The 20,799-nt window shown below is 41.3% G+C and overlaps 1 protein-coding gene across 3 annotated transcripts in view; it reads right to left on the bottom strand.

Moving 5' to 3' along the window:
* The window catches only part of AP1G1 (adaptor related protein complex 1 gamma 1 subunit), a 92,133-nt gene that overhangs the window by 47,070 nt on the left and 24,264 nt on the right, over positions 1–20,799 (bottom strand). For all 3 annotated transcript variants that reach the window (XM_021718351.1, XM_008069566.2, XM_021718349.1), the window contains 2 exons: positions 7,579–7,703; positions 879–1,020 (listed from right to left, as the gene is read on the bottom strand). In XM_021718351.1, coding sequence (XP_021574026.1) covers positions 879–1,020; positions 7,579–7,703 — 267 coding nt within the window. The remainder of the gene's footprint in view (positions 1–878; positions 1,021–7,578; positions 7,704–20,799) is intronic.

Genomic DNA, 20,799 nt, shown 5'->3' with positions numbered 1-20,799 from the left:
ATCCTTCCGTCTCAGCCTCCCAAGCAGCTGGGACTACAGGCATGTCCACCACACCTGGCTTATTTTTTGACTTTTTGTAGAGATGGGGTCTTAATAGGTTGTTCTCGAACTCCTTGGCTCAAGCAATCCTCCTGTTCCAGCCTCCCAAAGTGCTGGGATTACAGGTGTGAGCCATCACACCCCCAGCCTGAGGAAAGAATTTAACTTAGTTTGTAGCCATTATTAATAATGTATCATCCTGGGAAATGGCTTGGTTCTCTCAGTGCTTCTTTTTCACACCATTAATACAGAGGCACAGTAAATGCCAACTAGAGCACGTATGCATTCACTTGTTGGACTTCTAAATTCGATATACTTTGTTAAAACAGATTTTAGGGTATAAGCACAATGTTTAAAAGCTCAATAAAATGCTTTTATCAACAAATAAAACCAGAGAAAAAGAGTAAGATAATTCTCTTTCATTACTATTACACAATCAGAAAGTGGGTTCTACATGATTCCTTAATAATTATCTAGATCCCATCGGAAATGCTCTTTCAAAGATAAAAGGCATTCATACAAAGACATGAGCACTAATTATTAGAATAAAAGTAAATTTATGAAAATCTGTTCATAATCACTTTGTTTTAATACTGCTTAGAATCAGATAATTTAGGAAGAAATTAGGTATGGCACCTAATAACATATACCCAGAAGCATTTGTTTATAAACAATTTTCTTGAAAAAAAAGAGGAATTAAGATTCATATGTAAGAATTCAAAACATATTTACTGCACATAGAAAAACATTATCATAAGAGCTTTTAAAATAAGTAATCTGTTTTCTCATCTCCATAGTACCCCTAGTCCAAATACACATTTGGTTTCATTAAAAGTTACCTTTTTTCTTAAGTAAGAGTTGGAGGTTTTCAGGAGCTTCTCTACCTCTCCTGCAAGATCTCTGCACATCTCTGAGGAGCCCATGCAGCCGAGGGTACAAAGTGCTAGCCCCTGTACGAATTGCGTGCTATGATTAAGATCACTGCAAAAGAAAGGAAAAAGGTAGAAAAAAAAGGATTGCTCTGTCTAGTGCTCCCCATAAAGAAGCTTCAAATTTAACTAGTTCAGAATGACTAAGATTTCTCCAAAAATGGAAATCATAGGATTATTTATTGCAGAAAATGCTTATTCCAACTTTATTAGAAATTAGCAATACAGTAAATGAACTAACAGTCCCTCCTTCAGGCTTACAAATGAATGTTTTGAAATACCAAAGCAGGCCGGGAACAGTGGCTCACGCCTATAATCCCAGTACTTTGGGAGGCAGATGTGGGAGGACTGCTTGAGCCCACAGGTTTGAGACCAGACTGGGCAACTTGGCAAGACCTCATCTCTAAAATAAATCAAAAAATCAGCTAGGCATGGTGGCACGTGCCTATGATTCAAGCTACTTGGAAGGCTGAGGTGGCAGGATCACCTGAGCCCAGCAGGTCGAGGCTGTGGTGGCTTTGAGCATGCCACTGCACTCCAGCCTGGGTAACAGAGTAAGACTCCGACTCAATAAAAAAAAAGAAAGAAAATGTGTAGCAAATGGGTGACAGTAAAAACTGGCAATGATAAAAATATGAAGCAAAACTGTATTTTTTAAAGACTTTTAATATGCTCTACCACTAACTAAAGGTAAGATACACATTAACCAAAACCCTTTATTTTTTTTACAAAAGTGAAAAGCACAATCTAATCTAAGCCAGAACATTTACGATGATATAGATACCACAAAAGAAATTTAGTTACCTTCTGAAACCTTTGATCTTAAGCTTTAGTAATCTTAATTTTTATAGTCTTATTATTCAAAAGAAAAACATTAGTAAACTATTACTATGAGAAAAATGGAGCGAATAAAACCATCTCTAACAAACTAAGCTAGACATCTACAGTAAGCCCTCATGTCTGGTGGTAAATACACACAGAAAAATTATCTGACAGGCATTGATTATAACATTATTTTCAAACCAGCTAGGAAGTATACTTTCAGAAAAGCTGAAGTATTGAAAGCTTAAAACTGTGAACTCATCTATATATTTTACAATCAACTCTTGCTATTCAGAAGCTGTATTATCACGAGTTACACTAATTCTACCAGTTTTCAGAGCATTTTAGTATCCTTTTTAGTTTAGTAGTTCTCAAAATGTGGCTCCCTAGTCTCTGGAAGCCCCCAAAACTGTCTCAGAGAGTCAACACAATCCAAACTATTTTCATAATCCTAACACATTACTTGTCAACTATGTTGACATTTGCACTGATGGTACAAAAGCAATGATGGGAAAATGTGCTGGCACATTAGCATGAATCAAGATAGGGATATCAGACTATTCTAATGGTCACTAAATTTACTGTAAATAATTGTAGCTAAAAAGGCCAAAGAAAAGAAAAAAAATGTAGCTTCATTTAGAATAACCCAAAACAAAGCAGTAAAAATTACTAGTTTTGTTAAATTTCAACTCTTGAGCATACATTTTTAAAATATTTTGTGGACAAAATCAGAAGTATGCATAAATTACTTCTACTGCACAGTAAAGTCAAATGATAGTCTCAGAGAAAATCACTTGTGTAACTTGTTTCATTTGTAAGCTAACTATGAACTAGCAGCTTTTTTTCTTCTCTCTCTCTCTCTCTCTCTTTTAGTAGAGACAAAGTCTTGCTATATTACCCAACAGCTTTTAAAATTGATATCATTTTTATTTGAAAAATAAATGACAGACAACTATGGTTATTAAGATTTGGATACCTGGTCTATCACTTCAAGAGCAACAACTCAAAATATTTGTTGTCAATGATAAAATCCAAGTTTTGAAGTGAAAATTAGAATTCTGGAAAACTTGTATTGCTACATGGGCTTAACAGTTTACGAACACCAAAAGAGTGTTCTGATGAGATCAGTGGCAGTATTGACCAGTGTGATTTTTTTGAATATTCCATGATGAAATGCATTAGCATTTGGAACATCTGTATAACCTAATGAACCAATTTCTTCCAAATGATCTAGGCATGACATTACAAAATAATGTATGAGCAAAAGATTCACTCAAGGTACAAGACAGACCAATAGTTTTAATTTAACAAAGTACCAATCTTCACTGATATATCTTCAGAATCCATATTGTACCTAACCTGAAACAAATGACTACTTGTCAAGTTTTAGTATAGTATCAAAGAAGAATATCCACAGCTATTTGAAAAGGCTATTAAAAATACTCCTCCCAGGCCGGGCTCGGTGGCTCAGCCTGTAATCCCAGCACTTTAGGAGGCCGAGATGAGTGGACTACCTGAGCCCGCAGGTTCGAGACCCACCTGGGCAACTTGGTGAGACCTCATCTCTACAATAAATCAAAAATTAGCCGGGCATGGTAGCGCGCGCCTGTAGTTCCAGCTACTTGGAAGGCTGAGGTGGAAGGATCGCCAGAGCCCAGCAGATTGAGGCTGCGGTGGCCGGAAGTGGCCACTGAACTCCAGTCTGGGTGACAGAGTAAGACTCAAACTAAAAAAAAAAAAAAATAGTCCTCCCTTTTCTATTCTCTCTAAGATGCAGAAAAGGATGAGCATCCAGCTGTGTTCCATTAGGTTAATAAAAATGTAAAACATGGCTAGGCATGGTGGCTCATGCATATAATCCTAGTACTGTGGGAGGCCAAGGTGAGAAGACTGCCTGAGCCCATGGGTTCGAGACCAGTCTGGGCAACTTGGCGAGACCTCATCTCGTCAATATATCAAAAAATTAAGCCGGGCTCGGTGGCTCAGCCTGTAATCCCACGCCTTTGGAAGGCTGAGGTGAGTGGATTGCCTGAGCCCGCGGGTTCGAGACTCGCCTGGGCAACTTGGCGAGACCTCATCTCTACAATAAATCAAAATGAGCCGGGCGTGATAACGCGCGCCTGTAGTTCCAGCTACTTGGAAGGCTGAGGCGGAAGAATCGCTGGAGCCCAGCAGGTCGAGGCTGCGGTGGCTGGGAGCAGCCACTGCATTCCAGTCTGGGAGACAGACTGAGACTTCCACTCAAAAAAAAAAAAAATTAGTTGGGTATGGTGGCACGCATCAGTGGTCCCAGTTACATGGAAGGCTGAGATGGAACGATTACCTGAGCCCAGCAGGTTGAAGCTGCGGTGACCATGAGCATGCCACTGCACAACAGCGACAGAGTGAGACTACAACTCAAAAAATAATAATAAAATAAAATAACAATACACTTCATATTGAATTTGTTTTAGAAAACAGTTTACTTTTCATAAAGAATGTTATTTATATTAATATGTAATGGATTCATTATTAGTATTTTTCAATGAACTAATAAATGGTTTTAGTTTTCACTACAGAATGAAGAAAAGAGGATAAAGTGTAAATTAGTCAGGTTTGCTACATTTTATCTATTTAAATAGCTTAAGATAAAAATTACTGATAAAACAAAGTTTGAGTATTAATTATGGCTGTATCATCTAGGATCCCACTTCCCAAAAATATGTAGTTTCCTTTTCATAATAGTTTTTCTAAGCCTATGAACAATGAGAAAAACATGTGTTACTGAGTATAAAAACTGTTGGTACACTATGATGATCTATAATACAACAAAAAAACCCCCACCAAAACTAAACAAGACTACATTCACTAACAGATTTTTAAAAACCTGAATGATCCAAAGTATAATGAATTGCTAGATTAATTCCCAACTAATTGAAAAAACTGCTATCTCCTAAATTCACCTGGGGCTTGGTTGGGTTTCATTAAAATTAAACACAAAGGCCAGTTGTGATAGCTCAAGCCTGTAATCCCAGCACTTTGGGAGCTCAAGGGTTCAAAACCAGCCTGGGCAACTTGGTAAACCCTCGTCTACAATAAATCAAAAAATAAGGCCAGGCGTGGTGGCTCAAGCCTATAATCCCAGTACTTTGGAAGGCTGAGGTGAGAGGACTGCCTGAGCCCACAGATTTGAAACCAGCCTGGGCAACATGGTGAGACCTCATCTCTCAAAAAATTAGGTGGCATAGTAGTGCGCACCTGTAATTCCGGCTACTTGGAAGGCTGAGGCGGAAAGACTGCCTAAGCCCAGCAGGTCAAGGCTGTGGTGGCCGGGAGCATGTCACTGCACTCCAGCCTGGGCGACAGAGTGAGACTCCCAACTCCAAAAAAAAAAATGAAAAAGAAAAAAAGCCGGGCATGGTAGCACGCACCTGTAGTTCCAGCTACTTGGAAGGTTAAGACAGAAGGATCGCCTGAGCCCAGCACATCAAGGCCGCGGGGGCTGTGAGCATACCACTGCACTCCAGCCCAGGCAACAGAGTGAGACTTAGACTTAAAAAAAAAAATTAAACATAAAAATATTTTTTCTCTCTCTCTGTGTTTCATTTCAATTTTTATCAAGCTGCAAACCTATACTTAAGTTTGGTATTAACTCTCTAGGATGAACTGGCTGCCAGGCAGAACTGCCAAATTATCATGTGATTGAAAGTTTAAGTAAAAAAGGTAACAGGGACCAGGAGCAGTGGCTCAAACCTGCAATCCCAGCATCTTGGGAGGCCGAGGTGAGAGTACTGTCGGAGCCCACAGGTTCGAGAACAGCCTGGGCAACTTGGCAAAACCTCATCTCTACAATAAATCAAAAAATTAGCCAGGCGTGGTAGTGCACACCTGTAGTTCTGGCTACTTGGAAGACTGAGGCAGAAGGATCGCCTTAGGCCAGCAGGTCTATGCTGGGGTGGCCATGAATGTGCCACTGCACTCCAGCCTGAGTGACAGAGTGAGACTCCAACTCAAAACAAAAAAAGTCATACCTCATCAACAAGGGTACCTGCATAATCAGCATTTGTATACCTAACCCTGAATTGTATCTCACATCGTTACAATAAAAAAAAAGAAAGAAAAAGGTAACAGGGCAGCAAGAACTAAAAGAAACTCTTTTAGAGACCTATCCAGAGTAAATGTATAGAACAATCATGATGAACACTTAGAATATACCCTCCATGACACCAAAATTTCTGTTCATTTTTTCACTCCCTGAACCCAAGGGAGTACTTGCAGCAGCTCCTGGCATACAGCAGGTGTGCAATGAACATTTGCTGAATGAATGAATCAAGTAAGCAGATTCACTATTAATACTTTTTTCATGACCCAAACCCAAAAATTCTCCTGAAAATAAGATCACACTGGCTACTTGGAAGACTGAGTTAGAAGGATTGCCTGAGCCCAGCAGGTTGAGGCTATGGTGACCATGAGTGTGCCACTGCACTCCAGCCTGGATGACAGAGTGAGACTCTCAGAAAAAAATTTTAAAATAAATAAGTTCACAGACTCACTGAATTTTGACACTATACTTTATAATTACAATCAAATCATGATTGTTATTTTGGAATTTTCCATTTTCCAATGGAAAATTTTTAAGTAAAATATTATTTATCATAGAAAAGAATGAATTTTAAGTGTCCAAAAATTATCTCCCTATTATCCCCCTGCTTCTACTTTCTGTCAAATATGGGAAAACTGCAAATAAAAAAGAAAGCTAAAAAGAAGATTAAACTCATAGACAAAACGAAACTAAAACACACCAAGAACTACCTTATACCACTTAAAGCTATCAGAACTTCCACAACTTTCTAACAGAAAATTCTTATAAGGGGGACACTGAGAAGAACTACTAATTTTCTGCTCAGGTCTTTTCATTCCTTCATGTAGCAAGTATTCCTCAGTTTGTAATCAAGTTAAATATAAATGAACTAGTACATCAGAAAGAGCCATTACAGAAAAAAAGACTATACATAAAAATTCAAAGGACTAGGCTGGGCACAACGCCTCTTGGCTGTAATTTCAGCACTTTGGGAGGCAGAGGCGAGAGGACCGCCTGAGTCCAAGGGTTTGAGACCAGTCTGGACAACTTGGCAAAACCTCGTCTCTATAATAAATCAAAAAATTAGCCGGGTGTGGTGGCATGCACCTGTAGTTCCAGCTACTTGGAAGGCTGAGGCACAAGGATTACCTGAGCCTAACAGGTCGAGACCGCAGTGGCCAGTCTGCACTCTAATGTGCCACTGCACTCTAGCCTGGGCGACAGAGTGAGACGTTGACTCAAAAATAAACAAAAACAAAAAACAAAATTCACAGGAACAAGAATAATTCTATGAAACTGAAATCTCATATGAATTAGACCAGCAAAAAGTAAGACTTCTCTTTTTACCTTTAAATGGTATTTACTCAGAATATACACTGGCAATTTTTTAATAAATGTAAAGTTTCATTATTCATAGTATTCAAAGTCCTGGAAATATTTAAAAAACAGGATTTTTACCAATGCTTTTTATTTCCTATGAAGGCCCAAACATTATATCATCAATAAAATGTGTTCTTATGCCTGAAGTATACCTTCATTTAATAAAATTATCTCCTATAAATGTTTTAATCCTTTGCTTAGCCTCTTTATGTATAAGCTACTGAAGCAACAGCAATGCAAATACATTCTGGACAGTAAATATAAAATCAGTACATAGAAGCTCTTGATGCCATAAGAAAGACCTAAAAAAGCAACATAGTTGCTAGAAGAAAGAATGGTAAGACTTACTTCTTGATACAGTTGGTCATGAGAAGATGAACATCTTGTCTTTCATCTAACAGCAGCATTGCCCCTAAATAGCCAATGCGTTTGTCTGTAAATTTCTGAGAGGCAATAAGCTTGAGACACTCCAACTGCAAAAAAGAAGAAAAAGAAAGAGGAAAAGAAATTAAGAACTTGAGACTATAACCTAACCTCTGAATTTTACCTTAGTTCTACAGATTCATAAAAACACAAACTAGGCCAGGCTTGGTGGCTCAGTCTGTAATCCCAGCACTTTGGGAGGCCAAGGTGAGCGGATTGGCGAGTGGATTGCCGGAGCCCGCAGATTCGAGACCAGCCCAGGCAACTTGGTGAGACCTAGTCTCTACAATAAATCAAAAATTAGGCAGGCGTGGTAGCATGCGCCTACTGTAGTTCCAGCTACTTGGAAGGTTGAGGCAGAAGGATCATCTGAGCCCAGCAGGTCAAGGCTGCGGTGGCTGTGAGTGTGCCACTGCATTCCAGCCTGGGTGACAGAGAGACTCTGACTCAAAAAAATAAAACACAAACTAGTTAAGTGTTATAAGACATTCATAAACCAAATTCCTAATTTAATTCCCAGGTACACATTAATAAGCACCTAACTCATGTATTTTTTTTTTCTTTTTGAGTTGGAGTCTCACTCTGTCGCCCAGGCTGGAGGGCAGTGGCATGCTCACGGCCACCGTAGCCTCGATCTGCTGGGCTCAAATGCTGCTTCCGCCTCAACCTTCCAAGTAGTTGGAACTATAGGCATGCGTGTTACAATGCCCAGCTTATTTTTTGGTTTATTGTAGAGACAAGGTCTCACCAAATTGCCCAGGCTGGTCTCAAACCTCTGAGTTCAGGCAATCCTCTCACCTTGGCCTCCCAAAGTGCTAGGATTACAGGCTTGAGACACGGCGCCCGGCCCTAACTCATGTATTTAAGGTCTGCTTCTTATTTTAGAAATTAAAAACTCAGAAACTGAAAATACATCAAGGTGTCAAACATTGTTCTAATAAATCAATTAAAGAAAGAAACTATAACTGACGTCAATATAATATGGAAAGTATTTGAACCAAGAACATTAAGGGCTTGATTCAAGTACTATGGGAGAGATAAGGGTTTAGGAATCAAATACAGAAAGAAAAAAAAATCCAGAGGAAAACTCAGTAGTGGAATTAAGCTAAAATGCTTTAAATGATTTCTACTTTATATAATAGTTAGAAATAGCTTCTTAGGGCTTAAGAATCCTTATAAATAGTTGTCTCCCTATTTGCCCTTTTGTGAATCAGCTTCAAAAATCACTTTTATATACTTTATCACTCCATCTTGACAAACATGGAAAAGGCCAAAACATTCCATCTGGAACAGTGGTTTTCCTTCTTTTTTTTTTTTTTGAGTTGGAGTCTCACTCTGTCACCCAGACTGGAGTGCAGCGGCATGCTCCCGGCCACGCCCTACTGGACTTCGGCAATCCTTCCACCTCAGCTTTCCAAGTAGCTGGAACTACAGGCACACTACCACAACCAGATAATTTTTGATTTATTGCAGAGACAAGGTCTCGGCAAGTTGCCCGGGCAGGTCTCAAACCTGCAGGCTCAGGTAATCCACTCGCCTCGGCCTCCCAAAGCGCTGGGATTACAGGCTAAGCCACTGAATCCAGCCAAAACAGTGGTTCAGTGGTTTTCTTTTCTTTTTTTTTTGAGTTGGAGTCTCACTCTGTCGTCCAGACTGGAGTGCAGTGGCCACTTCTGGTCACTGCAGCCTCGACCTGCTGGGCTCCGGCGATCCTTCCGCCTCAGCCTTCCAAGTAGCTAGAACTATAGGCACTGCGCTACCCCACCCAGCTAATTTTTTATTTACTGCAGAGATGAGGTCTTGTCAAGTTGCCCACGCAGGTCTCGAACCCACGGGCTCAGGCTATCCACTCACCTCAGGCTCCCAAAGCACGGGATTACAGGCTGAGCCACCAAGCCCGGCGGAAGAGTGGTTTTCAAAGGACATACACAAGTTAGATGACCTGAGAAGTTTTCATAACTATGTTCCCCTTTAGAATCACACATTGCAAGGAAAGGGGCTCAAATGGAGACCTGTGTACACAGGAAGCTAAAATCATGAGACTACTTTCCATTATTAATTTATCTAAGTTCAAAAGTGAAACCAAGAAAAGTAAAACAGTTTCACAAAAAGATTTCCTTCAAGCTGTTTGAAACTGCTTTCTCAGGCCAGGCGCAGTGACCCAAGTCTGTAATCCCAGCAGTTTGGGAGGCCAAGGTGAGAGGTTTGCCTGAGCCCAAGGGTTCGAGACCAGCCTGGGCAACTTCATGAGACAACTTGGTGTATGCCACCACTCACGGCTATTTTTTTTCATTTATTGTAGCGACGAGGTCTCGCCAAGTTGCCCAGACTGGTCTCGAACCCCTAGATCCAGGAACTCCTCTTGCCTCAGCCTCCCAAAGTGCTGGGATTACAGGATTGATCCACTGCGCCTGGCCTTCAGTGAATCTTACTTCTGGCTAATTTCAGGTATAACACAAATAAATTGTCCAAAGATATTTTATTAAGATCACCTAATGAGAGAAACATATTTTTAGGCATTAATAATACTTTGTACTTACAGGGCCAAGTTTTAAGATAGTCACACTAAAAGTTACCAGTGACTGGTGAATTTAAGTTGCTGCTTTTTGTAATATTTGTTTAAAACTTACCTAAAAATCAGCCGGGCTCAGTGGCTCAGCCTGTAATCCCAGTACTTTGGGAGGCCAAGGCAAGTGGATTGCCTGAGCCCGCAAGTTGGAAACCTACCCAGGCAACTTGGCGAGACCTCATCTCTACAATAAACCAAAAAATTAGCCGGGCATGGTAGAGCAAGCCTGTATTTCCAGCTACTTGGAAGGCTAAGGCGGAAGGATCGCCAGAGTCCAGCAGGTCGAAGCTGCGGTGGCCGGGAGCATGCCACTATACTCTAGTCTGGGTGACAGAGTGAGACTCCAACTCAAAAAAAAAAAAACTTACCTAAAAATCAGAACAGAAAAAAACATACTAAAATTTAAAGGAATAAACGTTAAAAAAATTCTTTATAATAGTCACCCTTTGTATGGTGAGTTCACTTTAAAACAAGCACTTATTTTCTGAAAGACACAAATTTAAGAAAATAAATAAAGTTACAGACTGGAAATAGTATCCAAAATATACCCCTCCGATGAAGAATTAACTCTGATCGCACTTTACATTTAGGTAGCCAGCAATATTGATGAGAATGTACCATGTTTATTCTTTAAGAACGTTATCAAAGTTTTCAAACATTGAAAAAGTAAGATAAAGGTTGAGGGAGAAAATACAATGGTGAAGAGGGGGGATGCAAGTGAGAGGACAGCAACCATTTTTGAGCAGCGATCTCCAAAAACACAATTCAATACCACTGCATGAGTTTAAGAATAGAAGGAAAAGCCGGGCTCGGTGGCTCAGCCTGTAATCCCACGCTTTGGGAGGCTGAGGTGAGTGGATTGCTTGAGCCCGAGGGTTCGAGACCCACCTGGGCAACTTGGCGAGACCTCATCTCTACAATAAATCAAAAAATTAGCCGGGCATGGTAGCGCACGCCTGTAGTTCCAGCTACTTGGAAGGCTGAGGCGGAAGGATCGCCGGAGCCCAGAAGATCGAGGCTGCGGTGGCCGGGAGCGGCCACTGCCCTCCAGTCTGGGCGACTGAGTGAGACTCCAACTAAAAAAAAAAAAAAAAAATAGAAGGAAAAAAGTAACCAATTAAATGCCCCTCCACACCTTAGGTAACAACCTCAAATTTGCCCAGTACTACTACTCCACTTAAAGTTACTTGAAAACCCTCCTGAAACATTTTAACCACAAATATACAAATGCTTTAATACCAGAGTAAACAGTCCAGCTTTTATACCCATATCTCACACAATTAACAGAAACATTTACTTTTACTCCAAATTCTTCTCAGCAGAGCATTCTAGTCAGCCATTAGCAACAAGCCTAAGAGACTGAAGTTACTAATCTACAAAAACAGTGCCTTAAGAAGTGACCCTCTGCCAGGCGTTGAGACATAATCCCAGTACTTTGGGAGGCGGAGGCAAGAGGATTGCCTGAGCCTGCTGGTTTGAGATCAACCAGGGCAACATGGCGAGCCTTCCTCTCTACAATAAATCAAAAAATTAGCCGGATGTAGTGGCGCATACCTGTACTTCCAGCTGATTGGAAGGCCGAGGTGGAAGGATCCCCTGAGTCCAGCAAGTCGAGGCTACAGTGGCCATGAGGGTACCACTGAGCGACAGAGTGAGACTCCAATTAAAAAAAAGAAAAAAGAAAAAAGAAATGGTTCTCAAAAGTCTGACTGGTCAGAACACCTGGGAGAGTTTTGAAAAATATAGGTCAGCCGGGCTCGGTGGCTCAGCCTGTAATCCTGCACCTTTGGGGGGCCGAGGTGAGTGAATTGCCTGAGCCCGCGGGTTCGAGACCCGCCTGGGCAGGCGAGACCTCATGTCTACAGTAAATCAAAAAAATTAGCAGGGTGAGGTAGCACACGCCTGTAGTTCCTGCTACTTGGAAGGCTGAGGCAGAAGGATCGCCGGAGCCCAGCAGGTTGAGACTGCGGTGGCCAGGAGCGGCCACTGCACTCCAGTCTGGGTGACAGAGTGAGACTCCAACTAAAATATATATATATATATATATATATATATATAGGTCACCCTCCAGGATAGTCTAATGTAGTAGAGTTGAGGTAGACACTTACAATTTAATCTTTATAAAAATTTTCTAGATGGCTCTTAATGTTCCGATTTTCTTTGAATTTCAAAGCAATTTTTGAAAGAGAACTTTGCCAGGTTTGTGGCTTTGTCACATCTTCCTAAAGCAAGTACAAGTACTGTGTTTTATCAGTGTTTAATCTGGTTGCCCTCAGAAAACAGCTGCACCCATTTTAGAACAGTTTCACAAAAGGTCAGGTGCACATCTGCATTTGCTGTTAGATTTAACATCAGGTCAAACAAAATGGCTCATGCCTGTAATCCCAGCACTTTGGGAGGCAGAGGTGATAGGACTGCCTGAGCCCACGGATTCTAGACCAGCCTGGGCAACATGGTGAGGCCTTGTCCCTATGATAAGTAAAAAAATTAGCCAGGCATAGTGGGCTAGTACTTCCAGCTACTTGGAAGGCTAAGGAGAAAGGACTGCCTGAGCCCAGCAGGTCAAGGCTGTGGTGGTGTTGAGCGTGCCATTGCACTCCAGGTTGGGCAACAGAATAAGACTCTAACTCAAAAAACAAACGAACAAAAAACCAGAGCTTTACAAAGTGAACCTTGATGAAAAGATGCAATTACAATGTTGTAAACATTAATGAATCTGCAACTGATTGACTAGGTCTTTTTAAAAATTACCTTTATTTCCTTTTAACAGTCAGTAGTAACTAGTTTACACACACACACATACACACACACACTCAGACATTTTTGAAAAGCAAGTCTGTGGCCAGGCATGGTGGCACATGCTGATAATCCCAACACTTTGAGAGGTCAAAGCAAAAGGACTGCTGAAGCCCAGGAATTTAAGACCAGGGTAGTCAACACAGTGAGACCTCCAACTCTACAAAAAAATTAGCTGGGCATAGACCCAGCTACTTGGGAGTATGAGACAGTTGGATCACTTAAGCCCAGAACTTTGATGAGCTGCAATAAGCCATAACCATGCCACTGCACTCCAGTCTAGGAAACAGAGCAAGATCCTGACTCAAAAAAAAAGAAAGAAAAAAAAAAAAAGGACTGTGGGGGCGGGATATGAGAGCAAACTTCTTATAATTGCTTTACCACTATGTAGCCTGGCAACATAAAACCTACATAATATAGACCAGAGTTTGCTTTTTCATTCTTCTGACAGGGAAAAAAATATTTTGACACTACAGAATCCAATTTTTTTCCTTTGAGAAAATTATAAAATATTTTGCTCAAAATAAACAAAAATCACTTAACACTCATTAACCCCACCAGTCAACATTATCAAATCTTAACATGTTACCATATTTTATTTTAATTTTTTTAATATCACAAATTCAATTGAAGCCCTCTGCATACAATGCCTCAACCTCATTTCTCTCCATCCCAGAAACACCCAAAACACAAAATTACTGCTCATCATTACCATACCATATATTATTATACATGGAGAGAGAAATGGTTTTAAATTTTATATAAATATCACACTGTTTTCCTGCTCTTTTCACTCACAGCTTTTCTTTTTTTCTTTTTTTCTTTTTTTTTTGTCTCACTCTGTCACCCAGACTGGAGCGCAGTGGCCGCTCCCGGCCACCGCAGCGGCGACCTGCTGGGTTCCAGCGATCCTTCTGCCTCAGCCTTCCAAGTAGCTGGAACTAAGGCACATACTACCACGCCCCGGCTAATTTTTTGATTTGTTGTAGAGATGAGGTTTCACCAAGTTGCCCAGGCAGGTCTCAAACCCTCGGGCTCAGGCAAGTCACTCACCTCAGCCTCCCAAGGCGCAGGATTACAGGCTGAACCACCGAGCCAGGCTACTCACAGCTTTTCTTTCTTTCTTTCTTTCTTTTTTAAAGAAACAAGGTCTTGTTCTATTGCCCAGGCTGGAGTTGTACAATCATAGCTCATGGTAGCCTCCAATTCCTGGGCTCAAGCAATCCTCTCACCTCAGCCTCTCAAGTAGCTGGGACTATGCCATCACACCTGACTAATTTTTTATTTTTATTTTTTTCAAATGTTTTTTTTTTTTTTTTTTTTTTTGAGTTGGAGTCTCACTCTGTCGCCCAGACTGGAGTGCAGTGGCCACTCCCGGCCACCGCAGCCTCGGCCTGCTGGGCTCCAGTGATCCTTCCGCCTCAGCCTTCCGAGTAGCCGGAATTACAGGCAGAGCGCCACCACACCCAGCTGATTTTTTGATTTATTGTAGAGATGAGGTCTCACTGCCCAGGCGGGTCTCGAACCCGCGGGCTCAGGCAATTCACTCACCTCAGCCTCCCAAAGGCGCGGGATTACAGGCTGAGCCACCGAGCCCGGCCAAATGTTTTGTAGAGACGAGGTCTTTCTATGTTGCCCAGGCTAGTCTCACATTCCCAGCCATAAGTGATTCTCCTCCTTGGCATCCCAAAGCAGGAGGATTACAAATTTGAGCCACCACATCCAGCCCTTCAACATCTCTGAGTATTACATCAAGACAAGAAGCTCTAATTCAGTCATATTCATTGCTATATAGTATCCCACTTACGAATATAACCTTATCTGTTCTTTTGGAAGACAAATAGATTATTTCCAATGTTTTACTATTAGAAACGCTACTGCAATGAACACTCTTTCACATGTCTTTATATACTGGATAAGAATTTCTCTAAGTAGGTTACAAATTCAAAGAGGCTTGATCAGATTCAGGATTCTCAGTATTTGGTTTGCTTTGTTTTGATTTTGCAAATATGAAACAATTCACAGTTGGCAGTATGAACCTTCATAAAGAGACATATATTATTTCTGGTAGTTTCTCCTTGGTGATATCAGCAGCACTAATGATCATCATGGGTTACAAAATGATAATATTCTAATTCACTCCTTCATTTATTAGCTGGACTACTGCTCTAAGAAGCAACTTCTCTATATACACCATTGAGTTACCTATAGTTTCTTCAGAAAAACCGTTGGCAAGGAAAGAATGGATAAATGTTTGTTTTACTTACAATTATACCTTTTTTTTTGGTCAGGGTCTCATTCTGCTGCCCAGGTTGGAGTGCAGTGGCACAATCACAGATCACTGCAGTCTCAACCTCCTGAACTCAGGCAATCTTTCTGCCTCAGTCTTCTGAGAAGGTGAAACTACAGGCATGTACTACCATGCTCAACTAATTGTTTTTCTTTTCTTCTTTTTTTTTTAAGACTGAGGTCTTACCATGTTGTCTAGGCTGGTCTCAAACTCCTGGGCTTAAGGGATCATCCTGCTTCAGCCTATTATTCTTATTAATGCTGAGATTTTCTCATTTTGGGGCATGACAGCCTCTTCTGGTGACTACTGAAAACTTGTGACATGACCTTCGTAGTCTTTCTCATGTTCTGGCATTGTAAAATAGTTCAAGCTTCTTTTGTACATTTCCTACCCTGAATTTGGGAACAGCCATCTTTCCAATGGGTCCTAGGCCTTTAGAGTAAGATGGTATTTGGAGACCACAATCTAAACTTGTTACTAGTTTGGACATTGATTCTAAGCCTTCTCAAGAAACAATACTAGCGTAAGTACCTTTTTTTGTTGTTAGAGTCTCACACTGTCACCCAGGCTGGAGGGCAATGATAGGCTTCTGCCCACTGCAGCCTCGACCTGCCAGGCTCAGGTGATCCTTCTGCCTCCACATTCCAAGTAGCTGGAACTACAGGCAAGTGCCACCATGCTTGGCTAATTTTTTTTATTTATTGTAGAGATGAGGCCTCGCTAAGTTGCCCTGGCTGGTCTCCATCCGCTGGGCTTAGGTAATTCTCTCACCTTGGCCTCCAAAACACTGGGATTATAGGTGTAAGCCACCACGCCCATCTGTTGATGCTAAATTTTATCAGGTGATGTTTTTGTATATCTCCACCCATTAGTGTGGTGAATTATATTAATAAATATTCTAGTATTATACTACTTGCATGTTTGAAATAAACCTTAATTAGTCATGATGGCTTTTTTCTCTTACATTGTTAAAATCGCCTTGCTAATATTTTAAGTTATTTTTTTCTTTAAAAGTTACTTAAGGCCAGGCATGGTGGCTCATGCTTATAATCCCAGCACTTTGGAGGCCGATGCGAAAGGATTGCCTGAGCCTATGGGTTCCAGACCAGCCTAGGCAACTTGGCAAGACTTTGTCTCTACAATAAATTTTTAAAAAATTAGCCGGGCATGGTGGCTTGTGCCTGTAGTTTCAGCTACTTGAAAGGCTGAGGCGGAAGGATCACCTGAGCCCAGCAGGTCGAGGCTACGGTGGTCATGAGCATGCCACTGCACTACAGCCTGGGCGACAGTGAGATACCAACTCAAAAAAAAAATTCCCTAAAGTAATAAAGGGTGTCTACCTAAAATGTATGACAGTCAACACATTTGTCCATAATATGTAGAGTATTTGTTTAGGGTTTTAACAAGACAAGGATGTCTACTACTATCACTTTTTTCAATACTATACTACCTGTATAGTGAAGTAAAAAAATTTAAAAAGTAGCCGGGCTCGGTGGCTCAGCCTGTAATCCCGCGCCTTTGGGAGGCTGAGGTGAGTGGACTGCCTGAGCCCGTGGGTTCGAGACCCACCTGGGCAGTGAGACCTCATCTCTACAATAAATCAAAAAATCAGTCGGGCGTTGTAGCACATGCCTGTAATTCTGGCTACTCGGAAGGCTGAGGAGGAAGGATCACTGGATCCCAGCAGGTCGAGGCTGCAATGGTCGGGAGCGGCCACTGCACTCCAGTCTGGGTGACAGAGTCAGACTCCAATTCAAAAAAAAAAAAAAAAAAAATTAAAAAGTACAAGGGTGTAAAATGAACAGAACTGTTATTACTTGCAGACAATATTATTTATTATATGGAAACAATGGAGTCTACAGGCTCTTAGAACCAAGTTCAGTAATGTTGTAAGGAAGATAAACATATAAAAATCAATTCTATTTCTATGTATCTACTACATAATTGTTAAAAGTTTAAAAGAATACAGTTTGCAATAGAAACAAGAGCTCTAAAGAACCTATGATTAAATTTCTCCAAAGATGTTTAAGACATTGTGGAGAACATTATTTGTTTGTTTTTTTTGAGTTGGAGTCTCATTCTGTCACCCAGGCTTGACAACTGCTGGGCTCAGGTGTTCATTCCACTTCAATCTTCCAAGTTGCTAGAATAGCTGGGCTCGGTGGCTCAGCCTGTAATCCCGCGCCTTGGGAGGCTGAGGTGAGTGGATTGCCTGAGCCCGCGGGTTCAAGACCCACCTGGGCAACTTGGTGAGACCTCATCTCTACAATAAATCAAAAAATTAGCCGGGCGTGGTAGCACACACCTGTAATTCCAGCTGCTTGGAAGGCTGAGGCGGAAGGATCGCCGGAGCCCAGCAGGTCAAGTCTGTGGTGGCCGGGAGCGGCCACTGTACTCCAGTCTAGGAGACAGAGTAAGACTCCAACTCAAAAAAAAAAAAAATAACCAAGTTGCTGGAACTATAGGTGTGCACCACCACGCCCGGCTAACTTTTTGATTTACAGAGATGAGATCTCACCAAGTTACCCAGGCTGGTCTCAAACCCCTGGGTTCAGGCAATTCTCTCGCCTCTGCCTCCCCAAGAGCTAGAATTACAGGCGTTAGCCACTGCACCTGGCTTGAGAACACTGCAAAACTTTAGGAAACCTAAAGAAGGGCAAGGCTATACTACATTGCTGGAGGAGAAGACTATCATACACAAGTAACTGGGCATAGCAGATCAAGTTGGAACCGAGGAGAAAACAAATCATGCCCAGCCTGGAGGCAGCCTACTATTACTGACATGTGGAAATATGAATCAAGTGTTGACAAATATTCTGACTTTTTAAAGAAAAATCAGAAATACGGATTTCTATGAGAAAATCCTTGATTTTTATATGTTGGTAGAAACAATTTTAAATACAGGATGAACAAAACCCATCTGTGGAAGAATTTGGTCCCACCAGTTTTCTATTCCTGTAATCTACCCACTTCTTTAAATACTCAATTTATTTCTGAATTGTATTTAAGCCAGATGCATGAAAGGTTACACATCCTATAGGAAATCTATTACTACCTTTTTTTTTTTTTTTTTTGAGTTGGAGTCTCACTGTCGCCCAGGCTGAAGTGCAGTGATACACTCATAGTCACCACAGCCTTGACCTGCTGGGCTCAGGTGATCCTTCCGCCCCAGTCTTCCAAGTAGCTGGAACAACGGGCATGCACCATCATACCCAGTTGATTTTTTTAAAAATTTATCTATTGTAGAGATGAGGTCTTGCCAAGTTACCTAGGCTAGTCTCGAACCCTGGGCTCAGGCAATCCTCTGCCTCAGCCTCCCAAAGTGCTAGGATTATAGGCATGAGCCACTGCACCTGGCTTACTAACTTTGTTATAAAAATGCTGAGGATATGGTCTCTTACATTACTAAGAGACCCTTAGATAAAAGACCCATATGAGAAAATTTCTAGGCAACCCCTTCAGATCCCCTCCCACAGTGGGAACTTTTCTGTTCTCTCAATAAATCCTGCTTTTAAAAAAAAAAAAAAGAGCCGGGCTCGGTGGCTCAGCCTATAATCCCAGCACTTTGGGAGGCTGAGGTGAGTGGATTGCCTGAGCCCGCGGGTTTAAGACCCACCTGGGCAACTTGACAAGACCTCATCTCTACAATAAATCAAAAAATTAGCTAGGCATGGTAGCACGTGCCCGTAGTTCCAGCTACTTGGAAGGCTGAAGCGGAAAGATCACCGGAGCCCAGCAGGTCAAGGTTGCAGTGGCCGGGAGTGGACACTGCACTCCAGTCTGAGTGACAGAGTGAGACTCCAACTAAAAAAATAAAAAATAAATAAATAAATAATAAATAAATAAATAAAAGAACATTTATTTTAGAATCCAGCGCTTCAAAAAACTGTGTTTGCTGTCCTTGAGGAAATGGCAAAATAGGATTTGAAGGCTCTTTATGTGCAAAACATAACTGTCTAACACTAATTTAATCTTTGAAAATGTGACTACTAGAAATCTTAAAATTTGTATGTGGCTCATATTTTATTCCTATTGACAGCATCATACTAGATATTTTACCAGAAAGTAAAAAAAAAAAGGTAAAATTAGTTTTAAAAATATATAAAACCAACCGGATACGGTGGCTCACACCTATAATCCCAGCACTTTGGGAGGCCGAGGTGAGAGGATCACCTGAGTCCGTGGGTTCAAGACCGGCCTGGGCAACTTGGCGATACCTCATCTCTACAATAAACCACAAAAATTAACAGGGCATGGTGGTGCGTGCCTGTAGTTCCAGCTACTTGGAAGGCTGAGGTGGAAGGATCGCCTGAGCCCGGCAGGTCGAGGCTGCAGTGTCCAGGAGCATGCCACCGTCCTCCAGCCTGGGTGACAGAGTGAGACTCCAACTCAAAAAAAAAAAAAAAAAAAAAAAAAAAAAAATATATATATATATAATATATATATATATAAAATCAATATATCTAAGATATCTTTTGAACATATGAACATACAAATTATTACTTAGGTATTTTGCACTCTTTCTTTTGTACTAAAGCTTCTAAATATAGTATGTACTTTATACTTATATTACATCCCAATTTGTATATCACATCTTTATCAGAAATAGTTGAACGATATTTAGATTTTGTAAAATTTATAATTGATAGAGTCACATACCCAAGATGTTTAAAAGTTTTCCAGTAACTGAATCAAAAAAAATTTATTTTCCTTTAGTCATCACCTCAATTGAAATAACCACATTTCAAGAGATCAACAGCTACATGCAGCTACTAGATAGCACATCTAACAAACAAAATGCAATTAAAGAGTGGCTGTTACTGCTGCCAGGTGCGGTGGCTCATGCCAGTAATCCCAGCACTTTGGGAGGTGGAGACAAGAGGACTGCCTGTGCACAGAGATTCAACACCAGCCTGGGCAACCCGGTGAGATCTCATCCCTACAATAAATAAATAAGCCGGGCATGGTGGCACGCACCCATTGTCCTAGCTACTCGGGAAGCTGAGATGGAAGGATGACCTGGGTCCAGAAGGTCAAGGTAGCGGTGGCTGTGAGCATGCCACTGCACTCTAGCCTGGGCGACAGAGTAAGACTCTGACTCAAAAAAAAAAAAAAAAGAAAAAAGAAAGAAAAAAAACCCACTTGAGAATATCATCCTTAAAGCCCAGACTGGATACATCAAATAGAATCCACTTGCGGGCAGGGCACGGTGGCTCAGGCCTATAATCCCAGCACCTTGGGGAGGCCAAGGTGAGAGGACTACCTGAGCCCACAGGTTCAAGACCAGCCTGGACAACATGGGGAGACCTTGTCTCTACAATAAATCAAGAAAAATTAGCTGGGTGAGGTGGAGTATGTCTGTAGTTCCAGCTACTAGGAAGGCGGAGATGGAAGGATCACTTGAGCCCAGCTGGTCAAGGTTGTGGTGGCCGTGAGTGTGTCACCGCACTCCAGCCTAGGCAACAGAGTGAAACTCCAAATTTAAAAAAAA

Source organism: Carlito syrichta, unplaced genomic scaffold (genome assembly GCF_000164805.1).
Source record: "Carlito syrichta isolate Samal-C Ts95f unplaced genomic scaffold, Tarsius_syrichta-2.0.1 Scaffold312120, whole genome shotgun sequence".
Taxonomy (NCBI): domain Eukaryota; kingdom Metazoa; phylum Chordata; class Mammalia; order Primates; family Tarsiidae; genus Carlito; species Carlito syrichta.
Note: the sequence above shows the minus strand (reverse complement) of the source record. Positions and strands in the feature narration are given on the sequence as shown.